At 40.7% G+C, this 15606-nt stretch overlaps 1 protein-coding gene across 2 annotated transcripts in view; it reads left to right on the top strand.

Moving 5' to 3' along the window:
• ALDH1L2 (aldehyde dehydrogenase 1 family member L2) overlaps window positions 1-13553 on the top strand; it is a 65361-nt gene extending 51808 nt beyond the window's left edge. For both annotated transcript variants that reach the window (XM_074007661.1, XM_005572084.5), the window contains 4 exons: window positions 1422-1587; window positions 2933-3038; window positions 6628-6827; window positions 8886-13553. In XM_074007661.1, the coding sequence (XP_073863762.1) occupies window positions 1422-1587; window positions 2933-3038; window positions 6628-6827; window positions 8886-8941 (528 nt within the window). In that variant the 3' untranslated portion in view covers window positions 8942-13553. The remainder of the gene's footprint in view (window positions 1-1421; window positions 1588-2932; window positions 3039-6627; window positions 6828-8885) is intronic.
• Window positions 13554-15606: the final 2053 nt, after the last annotated feature.

Raw genomic sequence — 15606 nt, 5'->3', positions numbered from 1 at the left:
CATAACTCCATAAACATGGGACTAAAAGTCATCTATAGGAGTGTTAAGATGAATTATGTGGCTAAAATAAACTCTAACTTATACTATAATATGTTATTATGAAGGTAGTATTAATCACGAATTTGCTTATATTTGCAAAACCAGCACCCAGTGATTTTTTTCCCCAGACCAATTCCCTATACCCCCACCCACCAAAAAAATGAAGATATTCTTTATTCTTTCTTCATGAGAAGGAGTAACAAGGAAGTCATATAGACAGGCAGATGGAGGGCAGTCAGGTAGGCAGTGGCTGCCTCCTGAACATCACAGTGTAGTTTAATTTTGTGTCTCACTAAAGTAAAGTCTGCAGTGCTACATGTCATGGGCTTTCACAATCAGCTACAATTTGTTGAAATTTCAAACACTGAGACCAGAAATATCAAGGACTTGCTGTATTAGTACATCAACAAGCATGTTTTACAAACAGGCTGTTCGTATTCATTCTTCAGCAGCATTTCTCGGTGTTTGGTACTTGGTACCAAACACTGCATGCTGGGAATATAAAGGTGAACAAGGCAGACATGGTCCCTGGCCACTCAGAACTTCTCATCCAGCACAGAACCCTGGGGAATGCACTAAGAGATTATGGCCAGGCCTAAATTCAAAGTCATGGACCTGCTGGGTCATGATAACTCCCATTCTTCTTACCAGAATTGGACTTAACATTAGAAGATGCAGAAGTAGGTTAAGATAACTGAGGAGTGCAAGAGGTAATTACAAAGACATGTCAGTGATGAACATTGTGCAGCAAAGATTGTTTTTCATCAGAGCATTCCAGTGAGTCATCTGGCATGGCTATACCATGAGAATTTTACAAGGGCAGTCTACCACATTTGAGGAGGAAAAAAAAAAAAGATAACAATGTGACCATTTTAGAAATTCCTTTACCATGAAGAGTGTATGTGATATTAATAAATATTTCGGAATATCAGTTTGCTATTCTTAATGGATTAACATTTAGGATAATTTTCATATAGTATATGTAGCTTATATTGTGCTAGTAGGTAGTGGCTAAGGACTTGGGATTTCAAGTGGAAAAAAGTCTACAGTATTTAGTGGTGTGGTCACTTATTTATCCCCTCTAGGCCTCAGTTTCTTCTTCTGAGAGGCTGAGGGGGGAGGATCACTTGAGCTTAGAAGTTCGAGGTTGCAGTGAGCCGTGCCATGCCACTGTGATCCAGTATGGACGACAGGTTGAGTAAGACCCCGTTTCCATAAAGGGAAAAAAACAAAACAAAACAACCACTACCTCTAGTGCTACTGTAAAGACTAAATGACAATACATCTATAAACACCTTAGCACAACACCTACCACATGGTAGAAACTCCATTATTATTGTTATTAACAGTGAATTGTGTTTTTATGGACTGGTAACATACAGGTAGAAGAAATTAAAAAGATGAAAATTGGTGATCCACTTGACAGATCCACTGATCATGGGCCCCAAAATCATAAGGCCCATCTGGAAAAGCTGCTGCAGTACTGTGAAACTGGAGTGAAAGAGGGGGCCACTTTGGTGTATGGAGGAAGACAAGTCCAAAGGCCAGGTAAGATCACCTCTGTGGGGGTTTACTGGGTGCCCGCCTTCTTCAGTTGGAATGAACAGCGACAGTTTAAGACCAGCCTGGCAACATGGTGAAACTCCATCTCTACCAAAATTTAGCCCAGTGTGGTGGCACGCACCTGTAATCCCAGCTACTGGAGAGGCTGAGGCACAAGAATCACTTTAACCAAGGAGGCAGGTTAAAGTGAGCTGAGGAGGCTGCAGTGAGCTGAGATCAAGCCACTGCACTCCAACCTGGGCAACAGAGTGAGACTCTCTCAAACAAAACAAAACAAAACAAAACAAAAGGAGAGACAACTGGATAATACGTGTCTCCTGATGGAATGAAATGTGTAACACACAGTATCACCTATGAAGTGTTCCTGCCAAAAAAGCTTAAGCTGAATCTAATTACACATTTAGGCCAATCTTTCTATTCATAAGAACTGCAGTAGGGAGGGAGGAAGGAACAGGAAGTTATTTTTTCGTGGGTATAGAGTTTCAGTTTTATAAGCTGAAAATAGTTATGAAAATAGATGGTGGGGAAGGTTGCATATTATGAATTTCATAACACTGAGCCATACACTTAAAGATGGTTACAATGGTAAATTTTATGTTATGTGTATTTTACCACAATAAAAGTCATTGGGGAAAAAAAAGCAATACAAGAGATAGAGAAACAAATATCACCCAAAGGAAGCAATGATAAATCCAGAAAGAAAGATAATGTATAGAACAACTGACCATCTCTTTAACATGACAATGGAATAAAAAATAAGGGCAGGACAAAATGGGGAAATGTTTTAGAGTAAAAGATCCTTAAGAAATCTAAACACCAAATACAATGTGTAGAAGAATTTGAATCCTAAATCAAACAAACCAACTGCAAAAAAGCTAATTTCTAGACATTAAGGAAATTAAAATATAAATTCTGAATAAAGAATATTTACTACTTTTGTTAAGCATGACACTGTATAGTGGTTACATAAGAAAATGTCCTTATTTTTTACAGATTTGTACTGAAATACTGAGGTGTTAAAATTATGATATCTGGAATTTGCTTTAAAATATTTCAATAAGGAAAAGATAAATATAGCAAAACGTGGATATTTATTTTACCCTTCATTATACTGTTTTCTCTACTTTTACATAGGTTTGATATTTTCATAATAAAGACATTAAAAAATAAGAACCTGGGCATGCCAACACCAAATAGAGAAATGCAACTCTTCTTGGTTTTACTGAGCCAGAGGGAAAGAAAAAATTATAATGTAATTAAGTGAGAGGACTATTAATTGAAAATGACTTAACCTATAGTTGACATTTTTCTCTTTGTTTTTTCCAAAAAGGCTTTTTCATGGAGCCGACCGTGTTCACAGATGTGGAAGACCACATGTACCTTGCCAAAGAGGAATCCTTTGGGCCTATTATGGTCATTTCTAAATTCCAAAATGGGTAGGTTCTTCAGACACAATTTAACTTACGTTCTGACTAGATAAGTCATTTTTCCCCTTTGCCACTCTGCTATATACACAGCATAAAATTAATGAACATGTAATTTTCTACCATAAGAATAATTAACTTAAATAATTAGAAGTTATGCTTTTGCTAACATCGTAGATCATAGTATATTTTTGCTTTCCAGCTTCAATTAATGGCCAACATAATGGGCTTTTAGCTGATTAAATTTTGGTTTCTCTGCACTCGACATTTGAGGTGTCTGTGGAACAGAGTAAATAACTGAGAAATAACAAAACTGGTTTTCACATTTACGTTCCTATGGTCAGTGGCATCTGTGAAATCTTATTTCCCCAGAGAAAGAGTGCTGTTATTATAGGGGATATTGCCCCCCAAAGCTTGATACTCAACTTTTCATGGAAATATTCACAACCATCATATAACCAACAGTAAATGGCATGCTGGTTTGTGATACTGCATGAAACTTGGCAAAGAGTTCAGCTTATCGAAGAGGACCAAGTGGTAACTGAGCTCCTAAAACAATACTTAATAGAGTGGGGTCTCATGGTATACCGCACAAAATTCTTCAGAATGACTTTAGATTTATTTCAGCCAATGAGAACTTGAAAAAAAATAAAGAATGGACTTTCTCCGTCTTTGATAGATACAGTATAAAAGACTTCAGGGGACTATAAGGTATAGTGAGTACCCTTGGATATATCCATCCAAGGATGCATACTATCCCATTTCTCATTATACGTTCTCCCATGGTGTTGGTGCTAAACATGCAGACAATAGAAGTCAGGTTTGAGGGAATCTCCTGTAACATGGCTAAGTCACAACCCCTGTCCTTAAGGAGTTTATTATCTAACAGGGGAGATAGACAGAGATGACAGTTAGTCCACAGAGGGTCAGAGGCAGGATGGTGCAGTGGGTCAGAGGACAGCTCTGCCTCCTCTCCCCTCGCTACCTCTCTGAGCTTGGGCCGGTTACTTAACCACTCTGCACCTCACTCCTATAATCCCAACACTTTGCAAGGCTAAGGTCGGGGGATAGTTTGAGGCCAGGAGTTTGAGATCAGCCTGGGCAACACAGGGAGACCCTGTCTCTACAAAAATTCTTTTAAAAAATCAGCTGGGCATGGTGGCATGTGCCTGTAGTCCCAGCTACTTGGGAGGCTGAGGTGGGAGGATCACTTGAGCCCAAGGAGATGGAGGCTGTAGTGAGCTATGATTGCGCCACTGCACTGCAGCCTAGGCAACAGAGCAATACCTGGTCTCTAAAAAAAAAAAAAAAATTTTAAGCAGATGGCAGTAATGTTTTCCTGTTTCTAGCATAGATGGGAACATTTTCAGAACATAAAATGAATCTTTTGCTTTACATTTAATGAAGTTTTATGTCTTCCTAAAAACATAGGGACATCGATGGAGTGTGGCAGCAAGCAAATAATACAGAGTATGGTTTGGTAACAATGTCTACCTCCTTAGGTCATTCTATTACTAAGTCAAGTATTTGCTGTTGCTACTGCCATCAATATATGCTTGTCATTGCTGTAGACGTAAACAATGTACTATGGAGCTATGGTGATATCCTGATGGTCCTCGAGAAATGGCATAAAACCATCTTTCTCCCTCTAGTCCATTCTATAAATATTTGGGTCCCTATGCATCAGGAAGTGTGAGAGTTTTAGCAAAGTCCAAGTTCACTCCAGGTTAGGTTCCAGATTTCTTGTGCAAGTTTAAAATTTTGAATAGTCAAGATGCCTTTGAAAATCCCTTCATAAGGCACTACACTGAAACCTGTGCTGTCTCAATAAATTCAGCACGATTTTTTCCTCCAGTTTTGGAACAGATCCTGTGTCGTTGCTGGAGCACCGGATGAAATACCTGGCTTGGCCAGGCGCAATGGCTCATGCCTGTAATCCCAGCACTTTGGAAGGCCAAGGCGGGTGGATCACTTGAGGTCAGGAGTTCCAGACCAGCCTGGCCAACATGGTGGAATGCCATCTCTACCAAAAATACAAAAATTAGCTGGGTGTGGTGGCATGCACCTGTAATCTCAGCTACTTGGGAGGCTGAGGCAGGAGAATCGCTTGAACCTGCAAGGCAAAGGTTGCAGTGAGCTCAGATTGCGCCACTGCCCTCCAGCCTGGGCGACAGAGTGAGACTCCATCTCAAAAAGAAAAACAACAACAACTTGGCTTGTATTTGCTGGCCATGTGGTAGAAAATGTGTTTTTAAGCATTAGGATCATGCTAGAAGAAGGGGACATACGCTATGACGGCACATTAGAACTTGACTCAACTGAGACAAGAGTAGGTTCATGTCTTCACCTACTTGGATGTGTATACAAACTAAGTCAAAAGGCGGGGAAATCACGGGACCTATTTTGTTGAATAAGCACATGTAATCCCATTCACTCTCATTCGACGATGCAACACCATAGCATAAAGAGGTATATGAGACATGAAGTTATCCCTGCCCTCAGGGAGCTTTTATCTTCCAATTTATGGATGGCGAACCATTACCTACAGGAAGAGTTAAGTCAGCACTATATAGTTGGTTCTACCAAAATATCAAGTTTGGAAATATATGTACTACCTGATGGTAGCTGGCTTTTATTGAACATTTATTGTGTTCCAGGCATGATTTGTTCATTTCATCCTCATGACAACTAGACAGGTCCTTTGATTATTATTTCCATTTTTCACAATAATAAATGAAGGCATGGGGAGATGAAGTCATTTACCCAAGGTCACCAGGCAGTCTGGCTGCAGGGCCCTCTCACAGAACCACCCTCCTCTCCCACCTCGACAGTGGCACTGGTGGGATCTGAAACGGCTTCAGGCACTGAAGGAGGCTTGAACCTTGTGTGCAAAGTTGGAAGAGATGGAAGGAAATAGGGAGGACACTCTGAAAATCCATCTAGAAGTGGATTCATGGGATTCATGGGAGAAGGGAGGGAGTGGGAGATCATGAATGAGAACCATTGAAGAAGATTGAATATATGACTTTGGGTCAGATTTAAAAAGGTGTTGCATGATATATATGAAAAATGTAATACTAGACTTGTAATATTTTTGGGGACTTTCTTTTGGTGTGAGCCTGATATTTTTCATTTATAAAAATTTAATCAGGCTGGGCACAGTAGCTTACGCCTATAATCCCAACACTTTGCAAGGGGCAAGGTTGGGAGACAGTTTGAGGCCAGGAGTTTGAGATCAGCCTGGGCAACACAGGGAGATGCTGTCTCTAAAAAACAAAAAAAATTTTTTTTTAAATTAGCTGGGCATGGTGGCACATGCCTGTAGTCCCCGCTACTTGGGAGGCTGAGGTGGGAGGATCATTTGAGCCCAAGGAGATGGAGGCTGCAGTGAGCGATGATTGTGCCACTGCACTGCAGCCTAGGTGACAGAACAATACCTGGTCTCTAAAAAACAACAACAGTGACAACAACAACAAAAAATCATTTAAGCAGATGGCAGTAATGTTTTCCTGTTTCTAGCATAGATGGGAAAATTTTCAGAACATAAAATGAATCTTTTACTTTACATTTAACGAAGTTTTATGTCTTCCTAAAAACACAGGGACATCGATGGAGTGTTGCAGCGAGCAAATAATACAGAGTATGGTTTGGCCTCAGGGGTTTTTACAAGAGACATAAACAAAGCTATGTATGTGAGTGAAAAACTAGAAGCAGGAACTGTTTTTATTAACACATACAACAAGACAGATGTGGCGGCCCCATTCGGCGGAGTTAAACAATCTGGCTTTGGAAAAGACTTAGGTATGGCTTTACTTTTCTGCTTCACATTCCCTTTGTTGTCACATCACAGAAAAATCTGCTCTATGTTTCATGACTCGTGTATGATTTTGAGAGGCATTTCCTACATGGCAGTTAGATCTGGGTTTAGAAGGGCACTCGTTTTTTAAAATATTAAACATTTCTATTGAATATACCATACACACAGAAAAGCGCACACATAGTGTGGAAAGATACTCCTTTTCAAAAGAGTAATGTTTGAAAGGAAAAAGAAATTGCAACAATATACTTTAGCTGAAATATATTTGGTGTTTAATCTGACATTTGGCATGAACTCGGGTTAGCTGTCACGAGACTAAATGGAACCGAGAGAGGCAAATGGGTGGGGAGCAATAACCAGCGAGCTCCAAGAATAAATCCTGTCTTGGAGCTTCTTGGCAGGCTTTCAGAGTCAACACTGAAAAACCCTGCAATTGGCAGGGTTCGGGGGAGTCTGAGCAATAAGACTTAAGAGTTTGTAAAAAGCCCGAAATGTAATTCACTGTGGGCAGTGACACTCACACCTTTCAAGCAATAGCTTACTTTCAGTGCCAAACCCATGCCAGGCCCCATTCCACTTAGCCTGTGTAAGCAAAAGCAATTCTCACACGAACTCAGAGGAATAGGTACTACTATTATCTTATTGTACAGAACAGGAAAATGGGGCTCAGAGAGGCTGGGTGAGTTGCCTCAAGTCACAGAGCCAGGCACTGGCAAGAGAGAATTCAAAGCCGGGCAGTCTGGCTGTAGAGCGCATCTCTTATACCCTCAGTCTGCTGTGTTGTTTCAAAAACTGAAACGTTTGTGATTTACTGAAATGACAGTCTGCAAATATAAGTTTAGTTCATTTGGAGTTTTTTTTTTTTTTTTTTGTTACATTTTCTCTTTACTAATAATTGTGGCAATGTATTTGCAACAGTAAAAGCAGTTCTCATTTTAAATTCCACTGGGTGAAGGTAAGCGCTTGTTTCCCCCGCTTTTCCATGTCTTTAATTTGGTTTTCATGCCTGAATCCAAATCACGGTGGGAGACTTTCTTAGGGAACTTATCATTAGAAAGTGAGGCATCCCTGTTTCACCCGTCTTTTGAGAGAGTGTATTCGACCAGCTTCAGGTCAGTTTTACTATAAAATACTACAGTTTTTCTAATAGTTTCTTCCTCCCCGATTTTAAAACCCCTTAGCCCAGTGGTTGTCAACCTTAGCTGCACAGTGGATTCAAATCACCTGGGAGCTTCAAAAAATACAGAGATATTGATCTAATTGGTCTAGGGTGTGACCTGGGGTCAGGAGTCTTAAAAGCTCCCTGAGTGATTCTAATGTGGGGACAAAGTTGACAGCTCTTATTTTAGCTCAACTTCCAGAATCATGCACTCATTAGTTTCCCCATGGTATTCACTGCCCTTTAACCACTGTAGAGATTGATGACGGTATAGCTCAAAATAGAAAGAGTCAAAGAAAGGCAGACCTATTTATTTTTTGCCTAGACAGGTTCCCCTGTGTTTCTAACAAACAATATAAACTGAATTTTCCTTATCTTTAAAATAAGATTAAACCAAATGATCTCAAACTTTCCTGTGCTCAGTTCTGCTTTAATTAATTTAATCTAGAGGACAGTATCCTGGTTACTTCTGTTTAGCTTAAATGGACAAAAAGGCAGAGTCTGTCATCAAGTAGGGAAATAAAAGAGAAGGGTTTTGGTTTGAAGCTGACCAGACAACACTCTCCGCTCCTTAGAAAGCCTGGTAGCTGGTCTGGGCTGTTACCATAAAAGTGTGGTCCATGGACCACTAGCGTCAGCATCATCAGGGAATGGTTAGAAACACATAACCTCTGGGCCCACACCAGATTTAATCAGATCAGGATCTGCAGCTTAACAAAGTGTTTAGATGGTTAGTATGAACTTCAAAGTGTGAGAAGCACTGGCTTAGGCCACATTCCATTTACTTAGTGACCTGTACACCTGCGTATACCTATGTCTGAAGGTCTGAAGACATCACGTCTGCCTTTGAGTGTGGTTTGTCAACTGCTTTTCTCTGCCCTAGGTGAGGAAGCTCTAAATGAGTATCTCAAAACCAAGACGGTGACGCTGGAATATTAGAGCAACACCATCATCAGGAAAGCCTTGACAGACAGCCCTTTTCAACTCGGGACACACTTAAGAAGATTGGGTGTGCTGAGGCAGGAGGTGTCAGCCACAAACCAAAAAATACACAGATGAACCATGAAGAGGGTCAGGCCCTGCTAAAGCATTTACACACGTGCCTATTTCTAATACACCGTCCAGTGATTTGCAGTTGTTGGGTTTTCACTGTTGTATATCATATGCATTTCTAAAATACCAAGCTGCTTTTCCCCTACCTAGATGAATCTATTCATGGTTTCCATCTTGAAGATGTCAGTACCATGCAGTATAATACACAAAGTGCATTTACTGGAAACTTTGTATAATATGTACAGGTTTTTAACCTCTGAACTATACATAGGGGGTTATTAAAAAGATTTTCTATAAATTTGCTTCTAAGGAACAGTGTAACTTGTAAGGAATGTGAAGGTAGTTCTTTTTTAGTATTTGGAAATAAGATACATCTTTGTGCCTTTGATGTTCCATTTTATTTTAACCCACTGTGATGGGTGATTAACCTAGAAACATTATCTTGAGTGCCTACTAGGTACAAGGTACTATATTATGTTCTGAGGAGTATACAGAATTTAATGACATGATGGCTGGCCCCCACATAAATTTTAGTAAATAGCTTTTGAAGTGAATTTTACGTGTGGTATAGTAGGAAGTAAACAGCCTTTGAAGGCAGATCCTGGTTTGTATCATACCATCTTACTATCTGTGTGACTTTGGGAAACTGTTGCAACTCCTCTGAGCCTCCGCTTCCCTATGGGTAAAACAGAGATAGTAAATGCCTTCCTCAGGACCCTTAATAGGAGAATTCCTTGCGGTAATGTAAGTAAAGCACCTCACATTACTGCTTTGTTCATGGTAAGTACTCAAATTTAACTCTGATTTCCTCCGTCATTATTCTTAAAAGATATTGAGATAGTTTAATTAACTAGATGAATTCATTTCCCACAACTCTTTTCAATCATCAATTCCTATTTTTCTCATCCATTGTTCTGACACAATGCCTGATACAGCAGCACTGAAAAATGCCACATAATGAAAAATGGCAATAGTACAAGGAAAAGGGGTGCTTTTCTTTGGGCAACTCGCTTGTCCTTCATGGGACATCTTACTTTCCATTTTTCCACCTATTGGTTCTGCTACTCACTGGCTGTGTGATCTTGGGCAAGACAGTAATCTAATATCTCAGAGCCTAGGTTGAGTATCTATACAATGAGAATCAAATCTCTATCTCAGTAGGCATTGCAAGGAATCAGTGAGATAATATACATAATGCACTTAACAATGCATTTGGATCATAGCGTTGAAGAAATGGAAACTATTAACAGCCCATTTCCCGTTGGCAGACAGAAGTAGTCAGGTGAGTAAGTTTTCACCATCTATGTGTGACTAGAAGGTGGCAAATTTCTGAATCACAGGAGTCTCCAGAAGATAGCCGGAAAGTTAAATTCTATTAATCCTCCTTTAAAAATAAAATTTCAGTCAACATTCCTTTTTCTTTGGCTTTGAAGAAGCCCTTAGGGAATATTTGTCATTTTGGAGACTTGGCAGAATAACATGAGGAGATTAGAGAATCAATAAAAACTAAACAACAAAATCAGAGGCAGAGAACATTTTCAAAAGGAAGAATAGCAGGTTTGATTCTAGCATGATAAATAGAGCGAATTTGGCCTGGAAGCACTTTTGATTATACTATAGCTCATTTACCATCCCAGAGTTTGGCACAGCTGAAATTTTAAGTTGGAATGAATATTCACTGGGGCCAAAATGACAGTTCATATTTGAATAAAAGTGACAAAAGCCTTTTTATAAGTAATCACTTTTAAGTGAAATGTTTTAACTGATTTCATGTGATTTAGAATATGATTTAATCAAATTATTTTAATGATGGATGGAATGGCAAACAAAAACATGCCTGTTCTTCTAGACTGATTTTACTTTACCCTCTAATGTTCATCTCAGTAGCGGTGTTTTAAATATTCTCTGGGCTGCAAAACTCTTTTGGGAATCTGATAAAAGCTATGACACACACTCCGTGTGTCCCGCTTCTACCCCCAAATTCATGTGCACACACAGAATTCTGCAGATATCTTCAAGGGGTTCACAGACCTCCCAAAGGCCATGCTTGGGCCCCAGATTAAGAATTCCTTTCTCCATAGCAAGTTTTAAACATTTCTTACCAGCTTACATTTTTAGATCTGGCTGATCAGAATCAAAGGCTCTGTGTAATACATAAAGTTACCAAGTCAGCTGGAATTGGAACATCACGATCCCCAGCCTGCTGGGTGATTTACTTAACACACAGAGTAATAAAATCATCACTGTTGCTTCAGATCACAGATCATTTTGCTAATAATGCTAAGGATGAAGCTGTGATCTTATTATCACCTGAATCGGGAGGTGTGGATGCTTTAAGCAGTTCCATTTTCCTTCTAATTCCCTATCCCCATACCTTTGCTAAAGCTGTCCCCTTTTGCTCTAACACCCTTCCTGGATATTCCTACCCCTAGCTGGGCTAATTGTCTCTCCTTAATGCTCCCACTTTTCTCAAACATAGCACTTATCACTTGTACTAAAATTACTTGCCTTCCTAATTAGATATAAGCAACCCTCCCCCACTCCAGGATGGGCCTTCTGTCAACAATAATACAACAGCTACCATTTATTGAGGGCCTCCTGTGTGCAAGACCTTAGGCTAAGCATGTTTTAAAGCTGACAATGTCTGAAAAAAATGAAGAAATCGAGGTGCTTTTCTTACTACCTCTACCCCAAAGCCATCATTACCTCTTTTTTTTTTTTTTTTGAGACGGAGTTTTTGCTCGTTGCCCAGGCTGCAGTGCAGTGGTGCAATCTTGGCTCACTGCAACCTCTGCCTCTTGGGTTCAAGCGATTCTCATGCCTTAGCCTTCCAAGTAGATGGGATTATAGGCATGTGCCACTACGCCTGCCTAAGTAGAGATGGGGTTTCGCCATGTTGGCTAGGCTGGTCTCAAACTCCTGACCTCAAGTGATCTATCTGCCTTAGCCTCTCAAAGTGCTGAGATTACAGGCATGAACCACTGTGCCCAGCCCATTACCTCTTTCCTACAATTTTGCTCAAGTCTCCCAACTGGTCTTTTGGATTCCTCTCTTGTGTGGTCCTGTTCAAAGCTTAAGTCAGACAGTGTCACTCCTCTGTTTAAAACCTTTCAATGGCCCCCATTTCACGTAGACCAAAGTCCAGCTTATTTACCTGGCCTACCGATCTTGCTCCCGGCTACCTCTGACCTCATCTCCTGTCAATTTCCCTCTCATTCTGTTCCACCATCCTGACTGCCTTGACTTCCTCAAAAGTACAAGCCTGCTACTGCCTCGGGGCCTCCGTCCTTACTGTTCTTCTTCCCAGGGGTGTGCTGGTAAAATATTTAACAAGTAGTTCTCAGGGGCGGTGGAGACAACCCTAATTTGTAGCATTTGCAGGTATCTGTGTGTAAATACTCTCATCAAGGCTACTTTTGAGCTACTAATTTGCCTTCACTGAACACAGAGTTTGGGAAGAGATGCATGCCATCAGAACAAATGCAAGCCAGCACCAGCACACCACTGCCTCATCCTGCAACTCTTGCCCATACACAACCTCATGGCTGGCTGGCTCACTGCCTGCAGGTCTCTCCTCAAATATCATCTGATTAGAGACACATTCCCTGACTACGCTGTCTAAAATAGGCCATATGCTCCCACATTCATACCCCATCGGCTGTCATTCTTTATTCTCTTTATAAGTGCATTATTTTCATAGCACTTATCACTACCTATTGTGTATTAATCAATGATCTTTTCCCATTAGAATGTGAGTTTCATGAACAGGTACTTGTTTTGTTTAATACTGTATCTCCAGTCCTAATATGTAACAGGAGCTCAATAAATGTTTGCTTTCCAATGGAGAGGTTAAGTAACCTGCTGAAATCACACAGCTATTAAGTGGCAGAACAGGTTTTCAAGCAATGAATCTGGTGGTTTTAACTAAGTTGAGATAGTTTTTATTCCTAATGCCCAAATCAGGGCCTGGGTAGTGAGCTGTGGGCACATATTAAGAATTAAACTTAAAAAAAAATAAGCAAAATGGACATTATCTGTAAAATCTTTTGTGGAAGTGGCTAGAGCTAGGGTAAAGAACCAAATTTGGTTCCCCATACCTGCCCTCCAAGAAAATAAAGCTGTCAAGGAAAATCTGCGCTAAGAGTAGGGCATGAGGGATGATGGATAAGGCATGAGACATGAGAGATAAGGGGGATTAAATTATTATATTATACAAATGATGCCTGATTTTTAAAATGATTAAATACCCAATTATGTAAAACAAATTTTATAAAATAGGAAAGTAAGATTGACTCAACCATAATTTGTTGAGTCAACCCAAAAATCTATGGTTATTTCCAAACAGAAATAGCCTACAGAAGATATCTGAGATTGTTTCAAACTTTTTCTATGAATATGTGTACTTTTTTTTTACAAAATTAACATAATATTGTTACCTGCTTTTTCAATTAACAATATATCATAAGCATCTTTCTATGTCAATAAACACAATTCTGCATATTTCAATGGCTTTAATTCAACATGATTGTCGGACATTTAGATTTGCTTTTTGCTATTTTAAATGTCACAAAACATCTTATATAAAATTTATGACCAAAGTCATAATTATGTAATTAGAACAAATACCTGGAAGTGGAATTCCTGAATCAATAATCCCACTGACAATTTTCCCAAATCTTTGCCAACATTGTGTATTACAAGTTATGCACTTAGTATCTCTATGCCAATTTTCTCAGCTGTGAAGTGAATATAAGCGTATCTCATAAGGTGATAGCCTTTTTTATTTTTATTTATTTATTTATTTTTTTTTGAGACGGAGTCTCACGCTGTTGCCCAGGCTGGAGTGCAGTGGCGCGATCTCGGCTCACTGCAAGCTCCGCCTCCCGGGTTCCCGCCATTCTCCTGCCTCAGCCTCCTGAGTAGCTGGGACTACAGGCGCCCGCCACCGCGCCCGGCTAATTTTTTGTATTTTTAGTAGAGACGGGGTTTCACTGTGGTCTCGATCTCCTGACCTTGTGATCCGCCCGCCTCGGCCTCCCAAAGTGCTGGGATTACAGGCTTGAGCCACCGCGCCCGGCCTGCCTTTTTTTAAAAAATAAGGAAATTTATTCTGCCACCGATAACAGAGTCCAGCAATAGTGCAGTACACAGGTTATTTGATGCAGTGACTCTATAATGTTCTTTGCTCTTATCTGCTATCTGTGGTGTGCTCACTTCACCCTCAAGAGCTGGCTCCATTCATGGCCACGAGAAAGGAGTTCCAGGAATCATATCCCATCATAATGATAGGGACAGGAGACAGGAAAATTCTGGGCAGAAGAGGATGGGTCCCCAGTGAGGGCCCCACCCTTAAGCCTGGAACCACAGCCCAAAATGAGAACGTGCATTTCTGTTTTCCTGCTCGAATGGTGCCTTTTCCAAAACCACCCATGGCCCGCCCTACCCCAATCCTGTGCCCACAAAAACCTCTGCAAGCAGAAAGAGAACAGGAGCAGCAGCTGGCCGTCAAAGACTATGGTTGGATGTTGGAGAGAAGCAGCGTGACTTCAAAAGGACAGCTTGACAGTGTTGCTTCAAAAAGGAGCCCAGCCAGGCCAGGGACAGCTGGACTCCAAGGAAGATTATCTTCCTGTTCCGTCCCTTTTTCAGCTCCCCTTCCCACCGAAAGACGCTTTCATCGGCCATAAAATCCCCTGCATTTACCCTCTCCAATTTTCATGCACCCTCATTCCTCCTGGACACTGGACAAGAATTTGGGTGCAGGTGCAAAAGGCTGTCACACTGACCCTCCACTGAGCTGTTAACACTTAAGCCATCTATGGACAGTAAAGCTAAACGAGTGTGGACTGTAACCCTTTCTGGGGCTTCAGGGGTCATAGGCAGCCCTCTAGATGATGCTGTGAGGCCACATGGAGTTTTGCTCCTGCCAGTGCCCAAAAGCGCTCACCCAGCTCCTGCACCTGCTCACCTGTACTCCCCTTCCTGCAAGGGGTGGAACACAGTGGGACAGAGTGAGTGGAGTCTGCCCCTTCTGGCACTGAAGCAGCTGGCTAGTTCTAGTGCCTGTGCACTCCCACGAAGGGGTCAGGGAAAATTTCCTGCCTTGCTATCTTGTCCTTTCTTCTAAAAGAAAGGAATCATTTTGTCATGTGCCTCCTTTCTAGGAATGAGAAATACATTCATGTGTCATGATTCCTTCTGAACAATGCAACATTAGGCGATTTTGTTGCGTGAACACCACAATGTACTTACACAAACCTAGATAGTATTGCCTACAGCACACCTAGGCTGTATGATACAATCATCATCTTGTCATGTGCCTCCTTTCTAGGAATGAGAAATAGTCATGTGTCGCACTATTTCTTCTGAGCAATGCATCATGAGGCGATTGTGTCATGCGAATAGGCTGTATGATACAGCCTATTGCTCCCAGGCTACAAACGTGTACAGCATGTTACTCTACTGAATACTGTAGGCAACTGTAACACAACAGTAAATATTTGTATATCTAAAAATATCTAAATATAGAAAAGGTACAGTAAAAATATAGT

This window comes from Macaca fascicularis, chromosome 11 (genome assembly GCF_037993035.2).
Source record: "Macaca fascicularis isolate 582-1 chromosome 11, T2T-MFA8v1.1".
In the NCBI taxonomy this organism is placed as follows: domain Eukaryota; kingdom Metazoa; phylum Chordata; class Mammalia; order Primates; family Cercopithecidae; genus Macaca; species Macaca fascicularis.
Note: the sequence above shows the minus strand (reverse complement) of the source record. Positions and strands in the feature narration are given on the sequence as shown.